This window comes from Pelodiscus sinensis, chromosome 5, assembly GCF_052426305.1.
Source record: "Pelodiscus sinensis isolate ZL-2025 chromosome 5, ASM5242630v1, whole genome shotgun sequence".
NCBI lineage: Eukaryota > Metazoa > Chordata > Testudines > Trionychidae > Pelodiscus > Pelodiscus sinensis.
This window is the reverse complement of record NC_143056.1, coordinates 99587769-99604491: the sequence shown is the minus strand read 5'-3', so window position 1 is coordinate 99604491 and position 16723 is coordinate 99587769. Positions and strand designations below refer to the sequence as shown.

At 46.8% G+C, this 16723-nt stretch overlaps 1 protein-coding gene across 3 annotated transcripts in view; it reads right to left on the bottom strand.

The window, feature by feature from the left end:
- HIPK3 (homeodomain interacting protein kinase 3) overlaps nt 1-16723 on the bottom strand; it is a 160303-nt gene that overhangs the window by 33983 nt on the left and 109597 nt on the right. For all 3 annotated transcript variants that reach the window (XM_075927814.2, XM_075927816.2, XM_075927817.2), the window contains exons 3-4: nt 13402-13525; nt 158-277 (exon numbers count right to left, since the gene is read on the bottom strand). In XM_075927814.2, the coding sequence (XP_075783929.2) occupies nt 158-277; nt 13402-13525 (244 nt within the window). The remainder of the gene's footprint in view (nt 1-157; nt 278-13401; nt 13526-16723) is intronic.

Here is a 16723-nt window from a genome sequence, read left to right as displayed (position 1 = left end):
CAGCAGAGCTGGCCTAAGACGACTTAGGTAGAAGACATAGGTCTATCTTTTTCCAAATTTGTGAATAGGAATTCCACGTTGTAAATAAGAAACCTTAATATGGCTTTTGCACGTGAGTACATCATGCTGGTTTTTTCAATTAATTTATACTTCTTACCTTTAACCTCCAACCAGAATATGGTACATCTGTTTCTCTACAGAAAAATCTTGCAGTTTTTGTTCCCATATTCAACAACTGCTCTCCTGGCAAACCTTGAGTCTGTGAAATGTAACGAATCTGGGGGAGAAAAAAGAAGGTACCCAATTTTCTCTTTTAAAATCATTATCTAGAAAGATAGAAACTTGCACTTTAACATTTCCCACACTAAAAACCCCAAAGAAGACTGAAAACATGCAAACAATTATTACGTAAGAGAGGAATAGCACTTCAGTTTTGTACTACTCTCTCCACCTCTTAGCAGGAGAAACCCCTAAATATCTAAGAATCGGAACTGGTGTAGTTACACAAGCACACCATTTTGGTCAACAATTAGTTTAATTATTACTCACCAGTTCAAAACTTCTGCAAACTCTGTTCTAATCATGACTCCATATACATGTAATGCTCTCTAGGAGCTCTTCGACTGTCACCCTCTGTCTCTCATATGAGGACCTAAATTTACTATAATAGGACCTGATCCAACGTCCGTTTAGAACAATGAGAGTATCACTCTTGATGTCAGTGGACACTGTATCAGTCTATAACTGTATACCCAAGATATTTTACTGTAATTATCAATGCATTACCACTAGTGCAGAAGGTATGTACATGTTTTCAAAACCGTGATTATTGAGCCACACCATCTTATTATAATCATATCATTTCACAACCATTTTTCTCTACAATTTTAAAAAGTTGGGTCAGAAATATTAAAAAGCATTAAGGATCTGATGTAAAACCTTTAAAAACATAACAGAGTAACCAAGGGAAATACTGATATTTTTACTTTACCTCACACTACTGTGCACAAATACTGTAAGATCTCAGAACATATGATATGACAGTCAATATGTGAATGGGTACCTGGACCTAACAATTCTCTCATAACACTTTGCATCACTGTATTATTTACACAGATCATGGGTTTTACAGATAAGACACACAAACCAGATTTTCTAGTCAACAAAACCCTGAGACCATTTCTGCTAAGTCTGGAACAGCTGCATTGGGAAAGACGTACACAATACTACATGTGAATATTCATTATTCTAACACATTTTATATATACACACAACTATCAATTCATCACACACTTCTCTGACATTTCCCTGCCTCAAGAGACCAGCATAGTAAGGTTACACAATCCAACATTTCCCCCCGTCAGTTTAGCACAAGGATTGGCAACCCCTGGCACATGAGCCGATTTTTACTGGCATGCAGAGCAGGGACTCAGCCCCGCTCCTGCCCCGCTCCCTCTCGTGCAGAGGGGACCCGTGCTGCGTCTTGAGCCTCCACCACACAGCTGCAGGCTGGAGCACCAGCTCCGGTTTCCTGCTGGGGGAGGAGGTCAGGAGAGGGGAATGTGTGCATCCCTGGGGCTGCCTCCTGTTTCGGGAGGGGTTTGGGGCTGGGCGGCTGGCATACATGGCGTGCTGGGGCCCGAGCTGTGCTGACCCTACGAGGAGCCCCTTCCCTAGAGCCCCTTCCCTAGAGCCCTACTGTGCCCAGCCAGGCTAGAGCCAGTCCTGGGTAGCCCCAGGCTCTGCCTGCCCTATCACTGGAGCCGCAGCTTGAAGACAATGGGCTGGGCTGTACAGGGAAGACACTCTGCCTCTCTCTGCCTCTCCTCACCTTAGCATGGCTCCCAGGGGTCTGCAAGGCCCAGCGCTGCTGCCCTGTCAGTGAGTGCGCTGGGGACACAGGGATGTGGGGGCAGGAGAGAGATGAAGGAGGATACGGGGGCAGGATGGGAGGGAACCAGGGTTGCCCTGAGGGGAGTGAGGCTGGAGCAGAGGGAAGATGGGGGGGGGAATACAATTTTATTTAGCAGAGGCTGCACTTTACTCCCCACTTCTTTGCCTCCCTCCTCAACTAGCTATTTGGCTGAATTCTCACCCTCTCAGGTGGGGGAGGGGGGGAACACCCAGGCATGAGCAGGGACAGCTGATTCCTGGCTTGCTCTGGGTCCCCTCCACTGCGCACCAGCCTTTTACATGTATTAAGACCAGCCACTTTAAAGGCTGGTGCGCAGTGAGGGGGAACCAGCATAAGCCGGGAATCAGCTGTCCCGGTTCATGCCAGGGTCCCCCTGCCATGTTTCTGCTTCTTAAAAGTATTAAGAGCTGGCTGGCTCTTAATAAATTTAAAAAGCAGAAGTTCAACATCTGGAACTGGGCGTCAGCTGATTCCTGGCTTGCGCCTGGTCCCTGCTACCCCCCTGCCTCCCGTGGGGATGGTGTTGGGGGAACTGGCTTTTCAGCTGGCTCTCCCCCGCATCGGCTCATGCTCATGATAAAGGCAGCGGCACCAATGCTGAGTTTTTGAGTGGACACATGGGGTGAAGCCCAGTTTGCAGGCAATGGAGATGAAGTCTGACGAAGTGCATCACGTGGTTTAGGAGGAAAGGTCAAGTTCTGATTGAGGTCCCAGGTTGATTTGTTTTATGAAACTGCCATCAGCATGGCATTTCTTGATAGACAGAGAGGCTTTTGCTGCTGCTGAGTCCATGGCCATTTCTATGAAGTGTATACACCTCGTAGGGTCAAAGTGGACTTTTGTGGTTGATAAATTCACAGAGAAGAGAATGGATGGAGGAGGAATAAGGCTGCCAATGGGGCATCTTTGTATGATCTGTCTGCCAGAAGCCAGTCGCTTAGATATGGGATGAGGTTAAACACACTTCTTCACATACAAGCTGCCATCACTGAAAAGACCTTTGTAAAGATCCTGAGGTGGTGTTGCTAGCCTGAATGGAAGTATGCTCAGCTGGTCATGGTTTTGACCATGAAGAAACTTGAGGAACCTTTTGTGGGCCAGATGCATGTATATATGGAAGAGTACATCTTTTATGTGAAGAGAAACCAACTGATTTGCCCTCTTTCAGAGAAGGAAGTATTGATGCCAAAGTGACCATGTAGAATTTTAATTTCTGCACAAGCATATTCAGTTGGCATAGGCCAAAAATTGTTTTCCATCTCCCATTCCTATTGGACACTATGAAGTAAGATGAGTAAAATTGTTTCCCTTGATGTTGAGATGAAACTCTTTCTTTGGCTCATTGCTGTCCACTTCTTGATGCAGAATTTACTTGTCAAAATGGTCTCTAAAAAGGAACCAGGAAGCAGTTTTATGGGTAGTGGTTGACAAAAACTAGATCAGACTGCGGTAATGAATATTTTTCAGCACCTATCTGTGGTTATTAAAACCCTTCACTTGTGTGCATACCGGGTAAGGTGGTCTCCAAAACACTGCGCAGCAGAATATGACATGACAGCAATACAGGGATGTGGCTCTCAAAAGAATTGTCAAAAGACATTCTTTGGTTGTGGATTAGAACGAGATGTGGCAGTGGAGCAGTATACCTGCATCTCTGTACCATCTGTCGTTTTTGTGATGGGTCCTGAGAAAACTGATGGTAAAATGGTAGGTGGTCTTGTATCCTTATTTCTGATGCTTCCTCTCACAAGCAGAGACATAGATGTCCAGAAACATCTAGTACATGACAGTGGGGAAAGAGTCATCCATCTTTTCATCAAATAGGTTAACTGTAGCAAAGGGAAGATTTGGATAGTGCTTTGCAACTCTGTAGGCAAATTCAAAGATTTTGACCATGAATCTCTCCTCAGAAAAGCAGCTATAGCTATCCCTTTGGACACATAGTATCTAAAACAGCCCGGAGAAAAAAACTAGCTAAAAAGTCCCAGTGTCTTTAATCTCTCCTCATGTGGGACCTGTTCCAAATCCCTAATCATTTTAGTAGTTCTTTTCTGAACCTTTTCTAATGCCAAAATATCTTTTTTGAGATGAAGAGACCACATCTGTATGCAGTATTCAAGATGTGGGCGTACCATGGATTTATATAAGGGCAATAAGATATTCTTCATCTTAGTCTCTATCCCTTTTTTAATGATTCCTAACATCCTGTGTGCTTTTTTGACTGCCGCTGCACACTGCGCGGGCGTCTTCAGAGAACTATCCACGATGACTCCAAGATCTCTTTCCTGATTAGCTGAAGTTAAATTAGCCTCCATTCATATTATATGTATAGTTGGGGTTATTTTTTCCATTACTTTACATTTATCCACATTAAATTTCATTTGCCATTTTGTTGCCCAGTCACTTAGTTTGGTGAGATCTTTTTGAAGTTCTTCACAGTCTGCTTTGGTCTTAGCTACATTGAGTAGTTTAGTATCATCTGCAAACTTTGCCACCCCACTGTTTACCCCTTTCTCCAGATCATTTATGAATATGTTGAATAGGCAGAGACAGGTGCATCCTCGACTATGCGATGCTATTCCAGGAAGGACTGCTAAGCAGGGATGGTGTTCACCTTTTGAGGAGGGGGAACACCGTATTTGGACACAGAATGGCTAACCTAGTGAGGAGGGCTTTAAACTAGGTTTGACGGGGACAGGTGAGCAAAGCCCACAGGTAAGTGGAAAACATGGAGACCTGGGAGATGGGTCGGAAATGGGAGGGAGCATGGGCTACAATGGCAGAGAGAAAGGAGAGGCAGGGCAAAACTGGGAGGCAAGGTCAAATCAGGATCTTAGATGCCTATATACAAATGCGATTAGTATGGGAAATAAGCCGGAAGAACTGGAAGTGCTAATAAATAAGTACAATTATGACATTGTTGGCATCACAGAAACTTGGTGGGATAATACACATGATTGGAATGTTTGTATAGAAGGGTACAGCTTGCTCAGGAAGAAAAGACAGGGAAAAAAGGGAGGAGGTGTTGCCTTATACATTAAAAATGAACACACTTGGAGTGAGGTGGAGATGGACATAGGAGACGGAAGTGTTGAAAGTCTCTGGGGGTATGTCTACACTGCCACCCTAGTTCGAACTAGGGTGACTAATGTAGGCATTTGAAGTTGCAAATGAAGCCCGGGATTTAAATATCCCGGGCTTCATTTGCATCTTGCCGGGCGCCGCCATTTTTAAATCCCCATTAGTGCGGACTCCGTGCCCGCAGCTACACACGGCACGGAGTAGGTTGTTCGAATTAGGCTCTCTAATTCGAACTACTGGCACACCTCGTTCCACGAAGCAGTCATTTAAGGTATCAAGAAATTTTGTCTCTGCATCTCGTCCTGAGGTGACATGTACCCAGTCAATATCGGGATAGTTGAAATCCCCCACTATTATTGAGTTCTTTATTTTGATAGCCTCTCTAATCTCCCTTAGCATTTCATAATCACTATTACTGTCCTGGTCAGGTGGTCAATATAGATCCCTACTGTTATATTTTTATTAGAGCAGGGAATTACTATCCATAGCGATTTTATGGAACATGTTGATTCATTTAAGTTTTTTACTTCATTTGATTCTAAATTTTCGTTCACATATAGTGCCACTTCCTCACCTGCACGACCTGTTCTGTCCTTCCGATATATTTTGTACCCTGGAATGATTGTGTCCCATTGATTGTCCTCACTCCACCAGCTGTCTGTGATGCGTATTATATCAGTATCCTCCTTTAGCTCGAGGCATTCTAGTTTACCCATCTTATTTTTTAGACTTCTAGCATTTGTGTACAAGCACTTTAAAAACTTGTCACTGTTTATTTGTCTGCCCTTTTCTGATGTGTCAGATTGTTTTTTATGTGAATGTTTTTTGTCTGATCTGGCCCATACTTTATCCTCTTCCATCCTTTCCTCGTGACTAAAACCTAGAGAATCTCTATCAATAGACTCTCCTCTAAGAGACTTCTCTGTCCGATCCACATGCTCCTCTGCACCAATCGGCTTTCCCCCATCTCTTAGTTTAAAAACTGCTCTGCGACCTTTTTAATATTAAGTACCGGAAGTCTTGATCCACTATGGTTTAGGTGGAGCCCATGCTTCCTGTATAGGCTCCCCCTATCCCAAAAGTTTCCCCAGTTCCTTATAAATCCAAACCCCTCTTCCCTACACCATCGTCTCATCCACACATTGAGACTCTGAAGCTCTGCCTGCCTACCTGGCCCTGCACTTGGAACTGGAAGCATTTCTGAGAATGCCACCATAGAGGTCCTGGATTTCAGTCTCTTTCCTAGCAGCCTAAATTTGGCCTCCAGGACATCTCTCCTACCCTTCCCTATGTCATTGGTACCTACATGTACCACGACCACTGGATCCTCCCCAGTACTACACATAAGTCTATCTAGATGCCTCAGGAGATCTGCAACCTTCACACCAGGCAGGCAAGTCACCATACGGTTCTCCCAGTCATCGCAAACCCAGTTATCTACATTTCTAATGATCGAATCTCCCTTTACTAACAACTGCCTTTTCCTACTGACTGGAGTTTCTTCCCCGAGAGAGGTAACCTCAGTGCAAGACTGGAGTCAAAGGAGAGGTCGTGGATAGAGTTCTGCACCTCCAGAGACATACTTGACAGGAGGAGCTAGGCCGAATACATCGTGGAGATGGCGGAATGCATAGAGTGAGCAGCTGAATCTTTAAACTCCTTGTGGGAACTTTCAGGCAGGGAAGCCTTGAATTTTGTCAGTGCCTGCCAAGTGTTAACTTCGTAGATGGCCAACAAAGCCTGGTGGTTTGCCACCCTCAGCTGAAAGATGGCCAAAGAATAAATCTTTCAACCAAACAAGTCCAAGCATTTGGAGTCTTTATTCTTGGGGTGGGAGCCGGCCCGCTCTGGTGTTCCCTGTAGCTGATCGACTCCACCATGAGGCGCGTTGGTGTAGAGCAGTGGTTCTCAAATTTTTTGGCCCATGGCTCATCTGGCTCAACGCAAACCTTTCCATGGACCACCAGTTGCTAATGGAAACTCGTAGTTAATTACATAACTACTCCTGGGCCATTTTGCTAGTGTTGCAGCTAGGGAGAATGGTTTAATTTAACCAGTAGGAAAGGAAATCTTAATTGAAATTGTTAAACACATTAAGTACTTAAACTTTCTCATATTAGTTTATCAAGCTTCACTTTAAATAAAGTAAAATATTAATTTATGTCCAACACAAAAGGTTTCCATGTTTTCTTTGTTTATGGCAGGGGAGGGGAACCTTTTTGGGTCAGGAGCCACCGACCCACAGAAAAATCAGTTGGGGACCACGCAACTAAGAAACAAGAAACAAAACAAAAACCACCAAAACCCCCCAACCCTCGCTCATGTGGCCCCTAACTGAGACACCTCACTCCTCTGGTGATGCAGCCCCACCAGGGGAAGGAGCGGGGCAGGGAGGACTGAGGTTCAGGGCTTCCCATAGGCCAGATTAACTCTTCTGGAGTTCCAGGGTTAGTGGATTTTGTGGACTCCCCCTAGGATCTGGGGTAGGGACAAAAATGGGAGTTCACGTGTGTGGGACAGGGCTGCCAGCGAGAGGAATGGGGGTGTAGAATGTGGGAAGGAGGTGGGGTCCAGAAGGGGTGAAAGCGCAAGGTCTGGATAGGAGGTAGGATGCAGAAGCAGGCTTGGAGTAGGGTGTCCAGCCGGGGGTGTGGGGGGAGGAGGAGCTAACAGCAAAGTAAGGTGCAGTGTGTGGCCAGGAGGGAGGGTTCAGATGCAACAATGGGTATAGGAGCAGGCTGGAAGTAGGGTGTCTGGCCAGGGTGGAAGGTGAGGGTGCAGGAGTCACCTGGGGCTAGGGTATCTGGCTGTGGGGAGGGTGCAGGAGTAGGCTGAGGATGCAAGGTCTTGTTGGGAGGTATGTGAGGGAGCTACAGGTGCGGGGGTCTGGGCACTTACTTGCCATTGCATCCTGCACTGCTCCTAGGCATGTCCTCCTGCTGCTCCCATTGGCCAAGCAGTGGGGAAAGTGTTCCCTCAGTCAGGGGAGGGGTACAGGTAGGGGGAAACACTTTTTGCCCATGAAGTGGATCACACAGCAAGGCTTGGGGCTCTCTCTCCCCCTCTCCTCAGAAGGAAGCCGACACTGGCACTCCAAACTCGTGGGGGGGTGGAAGGCTGGAGCATCAGTGAAGGCTCCCTGCTGCAGGGGAAGTAGAGGGGCTGCGCTCAAGCTGCAGACCATCTGGAATGTGGCTGTGGACCACTAGTGGTCCACGTATCACTGTTTAAGAACCACTGGTGTAGTGGTAGTTGTGGTTCCCTGCCAGGGCAATATACTTCCGCTCAGCCCTCTTGGCTATAAGCAGGATGGAGGAAGGGGTCTGCCAGAGAGTCTTAGCAATTCTGGTGACTCATATGCATATCTGGGGGGACTCCAGAGTGCTGTCCTCTCTCAGACACTGGAGGAGAGCGTGATTGAACTGTGTCAAGTAAAAGGGGGCCAAAAGCAGTTTATCCCTGTGCTGAGGCCCCTGTCTGTGTCAGGGGCAGGGTTACTGGCATGGCCCTTATGCCCTGTGTGGCCTGGAAGGCTTTCAGTGGGAGGGGAAATGAACCTCCAACACCAATGAAGGTGACCTGAAGAGTGCTTTCTGGGCCTTCTCCAGCCTATATGCTGGTTGGTTATCCTTCTTCCCCTTGTCCTCACAAGGGGGCTTGTCTATGCCTGGCCTCCTAGCAGGCCTTTCTGGGCCCCTGCGCAACAAACGGTGCTGAGTCATTGACACTGGCGGTGCACTGTGCACCAAGGCACTGATACTTGGTACCGAGTCCAACCGCTGATCTTGCGGAGAAAGGGCAGACTCCATGAAGAGCACTCTGAGATGAATGCTTCACTCTTCAATGGTCCTGGGACAGAAGGACCTACGGATGTGGCACTTGTCCAAGACACATTTTTCTGCCAGGCAATAAAGGCAATCAGCATGTGGATCGCTGACTGACACAGGCCTGTGGCATGTGGTTCAAGCTTTGAAACAGGGAAGGAGCGCAGGGCATGCCCTGTCCCCAGGCAAAGTCTTTTGGCAGAACAAAGTCCAACCATTTCCAAGCTTCAAAGGGGGAGACGAGTTGGTCTGTAACTGGAAAAACTTAAAAACCACCACTAGACTTGCAGCACCTTAAAGGCTAACAAAACATGTAGATGGCATCATGAGCTTTTGTGGGCACAGCCCACTTCTTCAGATGAATGGAGTTATTAAAAGGTCCAGTTTCTAAATAAATAGAGCAGGGGCGGGGAGGGGGGAGGAAAAAAAGGAGAAAGAAATAGTCCATTAGAGTGTCCATGCTACATGAAGCTGACAGAGAAGGTACTGGTTGTAAGTTCACAGGTACTTAGGTTTGACTAACACTATCAACTCTACAAAGGGAATGCTTACTGCAGCTAAGGCTGGAGCTCGCTGTTCCAACCACCGTCACTGGCGGTAAGAAGGAACTGAGGAGAGAGGCTGGAAGCACTCTATGTAGTGTGGCACATGTGCACCACTTCAGGGGGTGCTGGGGACCCCAGCCCCTACGGATACTGCTTAGGAAAAAACTTCCGGCACAAGTACAAGCGGCTGGCACACACCCCTATGTTGAAAGGACACGAGCAATCTCTCAAAGAAGAGCTCCTGCAACTTCGCAGGGAGTTAGAGGAGATGACCCTGGCAGTCCCTTCTAACCCTCTCATGCTACAATGAAGACAGCTGAACCGGTGGGTGGTTAATGCGGTCTGAGTACAGAGGCAAGTTCCTGTTCCCATGGATCTAGGCCAGGAGCATGACGGAGGCCCTCTCATGGACAATGTGGGGCAATGTTTTTTCTAGTTATGGGCAGCCATGCTGCATGTGAAGTCCTGGTAATGATGCAGATAGCTTTTGGAAGCTCCCAGGAGGCAGGCTGACATAGAGACGAGTGACACCAGACATGAGGACAATACTGTGGTAGCAGAGGACAAAGGCTGATGTTCTAAATGCCTAGACTCTCAACCTGGTGAGCCAGGCAGTTTTCTGAACAAGTTTTCCCAAGTGCTAACTTTGGCTGCTGCTTTCTTCGAGTGGCTGAAGTACACAAATGACCTATCCAATGGGATGCCAAGGCAAAGCAGCGTTGGGTCTGGCGCAGGCAGTGGCTGCTTATCTCATGGCATGCACTTGTTTTATGAAGCTGAAATGCTTGGAAGAGATCAGCTGCAGGCACCAGAAACTAATGTAGTCTGCCCTGAGAGCCATATCATCAACCAACATCTACGTTCCCTCTACGTTGCATGGCCATGCAGCTTCCTATTGAGCCCTGAAGCAGGGAGAGATGCCTATCTTCAAGCCCCAGAGCTGCCACAGCCAGGGGGAAGTGGTCTCACTGAGCTTGCCCCAGCAGATCATGGCAGCTCTGTGCTGGAGCCTCTGGGGAAGCAGCCAGCAGTAGAGCCAGCTCCTAGGTGGGGGAGTCACAGGGCTCTGCATGCTGCCCCCACCCTAAGTATACTGGTTCCTGGCCAATGGGAGCTGGGGGTGGGGCAGTGCTTGCAGGTGAGAGCAGCATGCACAACACACCATGGAGTCTCATGCTTCCCCTCCCCTGGAGCAGGACCTGTTGGCCATGGCTGGGGCACAGCGCAGTTTACCTTAGTGTCACTGACCAGAAGCTGCCTGGGTTTCCTGCAACTCCCCTGTCCCTGTGAGCTCCCCACAACTTAAAACCCTTCCCTGCACTCTCAACCCCTCCTCTCCAGTCCAGAGCCTGCCCCCTCAGGCCTGATCCCCTCCCCAAATCTGAAGCCCCCTCTTGCATCACATCCCCCTCATCTCCAGGCCCTCTCCAGATCCCTCACTCCCTCCTGCCTCAACCCACAGCCCCCTCCCGTATTGTGAATCCATTGGCCTCATACCCCAGCATGGAGCCCTCTCCTGTCCCACATACTCATTCACAGCCCTACTTTAGAGCCCCCTCCCACCCCAGCTACCTGCCCCAGCCCAGAGCACCCTCCCATATCCAATTCTCATTTACAGGCCTGACCCCAACCCTTTGGCTCCACACCCGCCACGCACGGTCTGTGTGTGGAATGACTTTTGTTATGTGCTACATCCCCTCCATGTTGGTGCACATGACAAAAGTCATTCCGTAGTTGGACACAAAACATTTGAGGGAATACTGTCCAGGGCCATGTCTATTTCTGAGGGTGGCTGAGCTTCATAGCTGCAGCAGATGTCATCAGCATACATAAATGCAATTCTTCAACCCCAGGTTTTTAGGCATAATCCTAGTTCCCTAAGGAGGATTTTCCTGCAGTAGGAAAAAACCAACACTAATACTCAAAAAAGTGAAAAGAATTAAAATAATACAATTATTTACAATACATCTACAGACTGATGCACTTGAAGGAAGAAACTAGAGACTCAGAAGATTCCAACTCTGGCCGTGCAGTAGTAAGGAGGAAGCAGAGTGGGTCCACATCACCCTTTACGGCCACAGTAGGAACATAGTTGTGCCTATGCAGACCAACAGATACTGTGTTTATTAAAAATGTGCAGATTCAGGCATGTGTAAACCCCATGTGAATACAAGTAGGGACGGTCACTTGAAGCAGAATCTGATTGTACATAAGACACATATGCACCCAAGTGAAATCTGTGTGAACAATTACTCAAAGATCAACAACAAAACTGGTATTTTGCCCTGAAGGTTCATAGTAATCATTTTGGTACAGACATATCTGACCCAGGATGAAATGATCAAGTGGTCAGTGATGGACTTCAATTCCTATTGTACGCAGCCAGCAGCTTCAGCACTAATATTTTAATTTATATTAGCAGAAGAAAAGCAGAAGACAACAACCCCAAAACACAAATTCCACAGGAGAAAGCAATATAACATATTATCAGATGTATCTGGCATTGCTTGTGTCCTTAACTGTAGTAATGTTTGTTTGTTTTAATATAGAGAAAAATGTACATGCTTTACGTAAATGATTGTACAGGGCAGGGGGGGCTCAGGCCAAGAGGTGGGGTACAGGAGTGAAAGCAGGGGACTGGGAGGTTGGGGGGGGGGATTCAGGGCAAGGGATGGAGGATGGTGGAGTGAGGGAGGGAATGGGGGGCCTCGGGGCACAGGGTTCACTTTGGGGACACTCAGGGCAGGAGTGGGAGATCTCAGGGCAGGGGGAGGGAGGTGCAGGACTCAAGGCACAGGGCTGGCGTGAGGACCTTATTGGTGCTGCCCATGGTAGCGAGGGTGTCGCTGCTCCAGTGGCAGGTAATCTTGGGGGGACTGGAGTTGCACTTCCTGGCTGGCTAGGACTGTACTTCTTGGCTGGCGACTCCTCCCAGGGGATGGGAAGCTGGCCCTGGTCTCTAGCTTGTCTGGGGAGGGGGTGCCCCACCCTCCAGCTACCTCTCCCCACCCTGCAGCTGGTTAGGGAGGCAGGGCTCCAGGGGCCGGCCCTGACCTCCAGTTGTCCCCCACACCCTGCAGCTAGTGCGGTGGGTGGGGAGGCTCCAGAAACTGGCTCCAACCACCAGCTCTCTCCCTCCCCACCCCACAGGCAGCTGGTCTGGAAGAAGGCAGGCAGGGTTTTTGGGGCCTGGCCCCAGCTTCCAGCTGGGTTAGTGGGAGGAGACTTCAGGGGGTGGGTGGATCCTGCCTGCAACTGCCCCCTCCCCCACCTCCAGCCTGTGTACAAGTGGGGAGGTTCTGGGAGCCAGCTTTCCCCTCTCTCATGCCTGGCTTGCAGCTGCTGGGCGGGGGGGAAGGAGCGAGGAGGGTCCAAGGGCTGGCCCTAGCCTCCAGCAGCCCACTTCTGGCCTACAGTTGGTCCGGGGAGGGAGTGAGGCTGCACAGGCCGGCCCTGGCCTGCTGACCAACACCCCGGCCCTGTAGACTGTCTGTGAGGCTCTGGGGGACTCCACCCCAGATCTGCAGCCTGTCTGGCAGGGGTGGAGAGGGGAGAGGGCAGGGTGTGAGGGACTGGCCTTGGCTTCCAGCGGGGCCCCCTAGCCTGCAGCCAGTTCAAAAAAATTGAGAAAACATGTCTATTTGATGAGGGATATGTACCTATTTGTCTTCATATCAACAATATTTATCTAGGATGTTGCAGAATACAAATATGGTCAAATTATCGGCTGCTTAGAATAGGCATAACTCAACTAAGGTCAATGGGGCCATAATTTACAAAAGATGAGAATCGGTCACAGAGTGCCTATCATAGTACCTCAATACTGCCAACATTTAGTATTTTCCTTTAGAAATTTTTAATAAAAATCAAAAGTAGATTACTTAAGTGTACTCTTCATGTAATCTAATTCCATCAAACAATACAGCACAGATTATCTTTCACGAGAAAAATCACACAATATAAATTTAGCCTAGAATAGAGAAATGATACGTTCTTTTAAAATATAAAGTCATTCGTGAAGCTATTCTTACTATACCTGGTCGTATTCCAGTGCGCCTGGATACAGCGGCCACCCAAGGAACAGCTCTGCAATCACACATCCCAGAGACCACATGTCTATGGCTTCACAAAACGGTAACCCCAATATAATCTCCGGTGCTCTGCAAATTAAATAAATACAGTTATTACATATTTACCTTAAAACAATTAAAAATACATGGTAGATGATAAGTTTGTAATATGAAAATGTACCATTTATGCTTTTAAAAGTAAAACCTCAGGGTTTTTTTTGCTTTGTTTTCAAGATACTGCACAATAGACTAGTACAGTAGCATTGAAGAGATGAATTTTCCATGCAATATCTGTAGGTTATGCTTAAGCTATCATCTTTCTGCATTTTCTATTCTGTACTCTTTCTATGTCTTAACTTGCTGTGATTCTCATCATATCTAAAAACTTAATTAAATGTGAAAGCAATCACAGAATAAGCATAGCACTATTATTCCTCGATTATTCAATACTTTAACTTTTCTTAAAAAACAACAAATGATCTGGTAGCACTTTAAAGACTAACAAAACATGTAGATGGTATCATAAGCTTTCGTGGGCACAGCCCACTTCTTCAGATGACAGGAGCTTTGAGTTCCATTTCACTGAACGCAAGGGCTTGCCTGTACTGCGTACCCACAACACCCTGAGATGGAGGAAATACCTTTTCCTCCTCTTCCTGGCATGCTTTGCTTGAGCTCTTGAAATACCGCGCCATTAGGTGCATCAAAGTAGACACGAATATCATAATGGCTTGATACACAGTGGGATCCCCGAGGGGGGCCATGCTACTGGTGCTATGGGCAACCAGGGCCACAAAGGGCACAAAAAGGCTGTTTTCCAATGATTTCAAGCAGGGGCAGAAGGAGTGGAAGAGTGCCTTATGAGTCGCTGACATGAACCCATAACCCACCTCTGTACCGTTTTGGTCCCAGCATACACCAGGAGCATAACCCAGAATGCAAAGCAGCACAGTCACTGTGGGAGAGCTATCTACAGCGCATCACTCTCAAAGTCGATGGCAGTCTCCCTAACACTTTGAACGATGTTGAATTCTTCCTCACAGTGGGAATACAGACCTTCGACTTTGCAAAATCAGGTGGCCAGAAATTGACCATAATAGATTGACCTCATCTCATAGTGTACACATAGCCTTAATCTCCATTGCTGCCAATTAAGCCCATTATGTCTTGTCCTATCTACAGTGGACATGGAGAACAAGTGATCCCTATCCCCATCCCTTAACATATTTGAAGAATACGGTTATCAGATTCCTCCTCTGATTTCTTACTGCCACATCAAAACCCTTATTCTGGGCTTGTCCCCTCAGGAACCTATTCTACCTCCTGTGAATTCCTCCAGAGCTGCAGGGCTTCTTTAGGGAGAGCTTTCCCCTACCCTAGGGTACTTTCTCTTTACACCATTCTATCAACCTCCTCCTAGCTCAGCTGCTCCATTTCTAATTGCCTAAAGGCATCTGTTTGATTTTCCATTTCTGACTAGTTGTGTTCTAAGGGGTTTATACTTTTGTCAGCTGTGCACATCTTTCCTTGAAGACTCAACAGAAATACAATATTTGTGCAAAGGTGATACCAGAACCAAAGTCACCCACAATCTGACTGGAAAACTATATTGGGCTGTAATTGCAATTGTAACAAGAAAGATAGAACTGGAAGGAACATTGAGAGTCCAGTTTCCCTGCACTGATGGTAGGACCAAGGACTATCAAGACCATCCCTGACAGGTGTGTGTCTAACCTGTTCTTAAACATCTCTAATGTTGGAGATTCCACAATTTCCTTACGCAATTTATTCTGGCGTTTCTGAAATAACTTAGCATCTACACAGCAGGCAGTTATTTCAAAATCATGTTGAAATACTGTCAAGCTGGAGAACTTCTTACGCCAACTCCTGTAACCCTCATTGTACAAGTAAGGGAAGTCAGAGGAAGAGTGCTCTGTTTCGAAATAAGTGCTGTGTAGACGCTCCTTACTTCAAAATAAACTATGCAATTGATGCAGCTCAATTAGTGTAACTTATTATGAGTTAAGCCCTGCTGTGCAGATGCACCCGGAGTGCTAGGTTTTTCCTAATGTCCAATCCTTGCTGCAATTTAAGCCCATTGCTTCTGTTCTACCATTTGAGATTAAGAAGAATATTTTTTCTCCCTCCTCCTTCTGACAAGCTGTTATGTTCTCTTTTTCAGTCTTCTCTTTTCCAAACTTTTAAACAGTTCTTTCAATCTTCCCTCACAGATAATGTTTTCTACACCTGTAATCATTTTTGACGCTCTTCTCTGGACCTTCTCCAATTTGTCAACCTCTTTCCCGAAATGTGGCATCAAATGAACACACAGCGTGTAGGAGTGCAGCCACTGGAAACTGTCTAATGGTCACCAGAGACACTCAAATGACTCCAAAGACTGGGTGAATGAGATGGAGAAGAAGAAAAAGCAGATTAGAGACAGCATAAAAATTAGTTGGAGGTGGACCTGGAAGCTCCAAAGAATGAAGTACATCCTCTGCAAGCAACAGTCAAGTATTTTTGATGCAAGGGACCCATGCCCTTTAAACTACCTTGGAGGCCTTTGGCAAAAATTCCAGGCCAGAGACCAAATCCCAAAGGAAAAGTGACCCCTTTCATTAAGGTATATAGTTGGCTTGACCCTATTCTCAGAAATAATTAATTCTTTTCTCCCATCTGGGCAAAGTGATCAGAATCGTAACAAACAACAATTTATTTAGGGCAGGATCAAATCCCATAAAGAGAGAAAGAAAGACTCATCTACTTCCAAGAAGTACCTCACCTCCAACGACATCATGCATCTTCTCATGTACCCCATCACTAAAATGTGGAAATAGATCCCGTTATCTAGAAATGAACATTTCTGTATTCCAGAATGTGATTTTTTTGCTACTGAGCACTCATTAGTTCTGGACATGTTGGCTTTTGTATAACATAGGTTCGTTCATTTTGCACATTAGGAAAAAATTGAACTGTAGGGTTTTATGTTAGCAGCCCATTTTGCAATGCATTTATTTATCCATCCTTTGTTATAGTTTTCAGTTTCTGTTTGGTACTTCTAAAATAAAGCTATTCAGGATGCACTGCTCATTAGTGTTCCCTCTAAGCTGTGGGGCAGCCCAGCTTCACAGGTGATTACTCAGCACCGCCCAACCAGCAGCTCAGGGATCCATGCAAGGAGCTGACTGACTGGGCGGGGCTGATTAATCACCTGTGAAGCCCTGCTCCGGCACAGCTTAGAGGGACACTGCTGCCCATCTTCTGAATTGTATGGAGTCCTTAGATTGC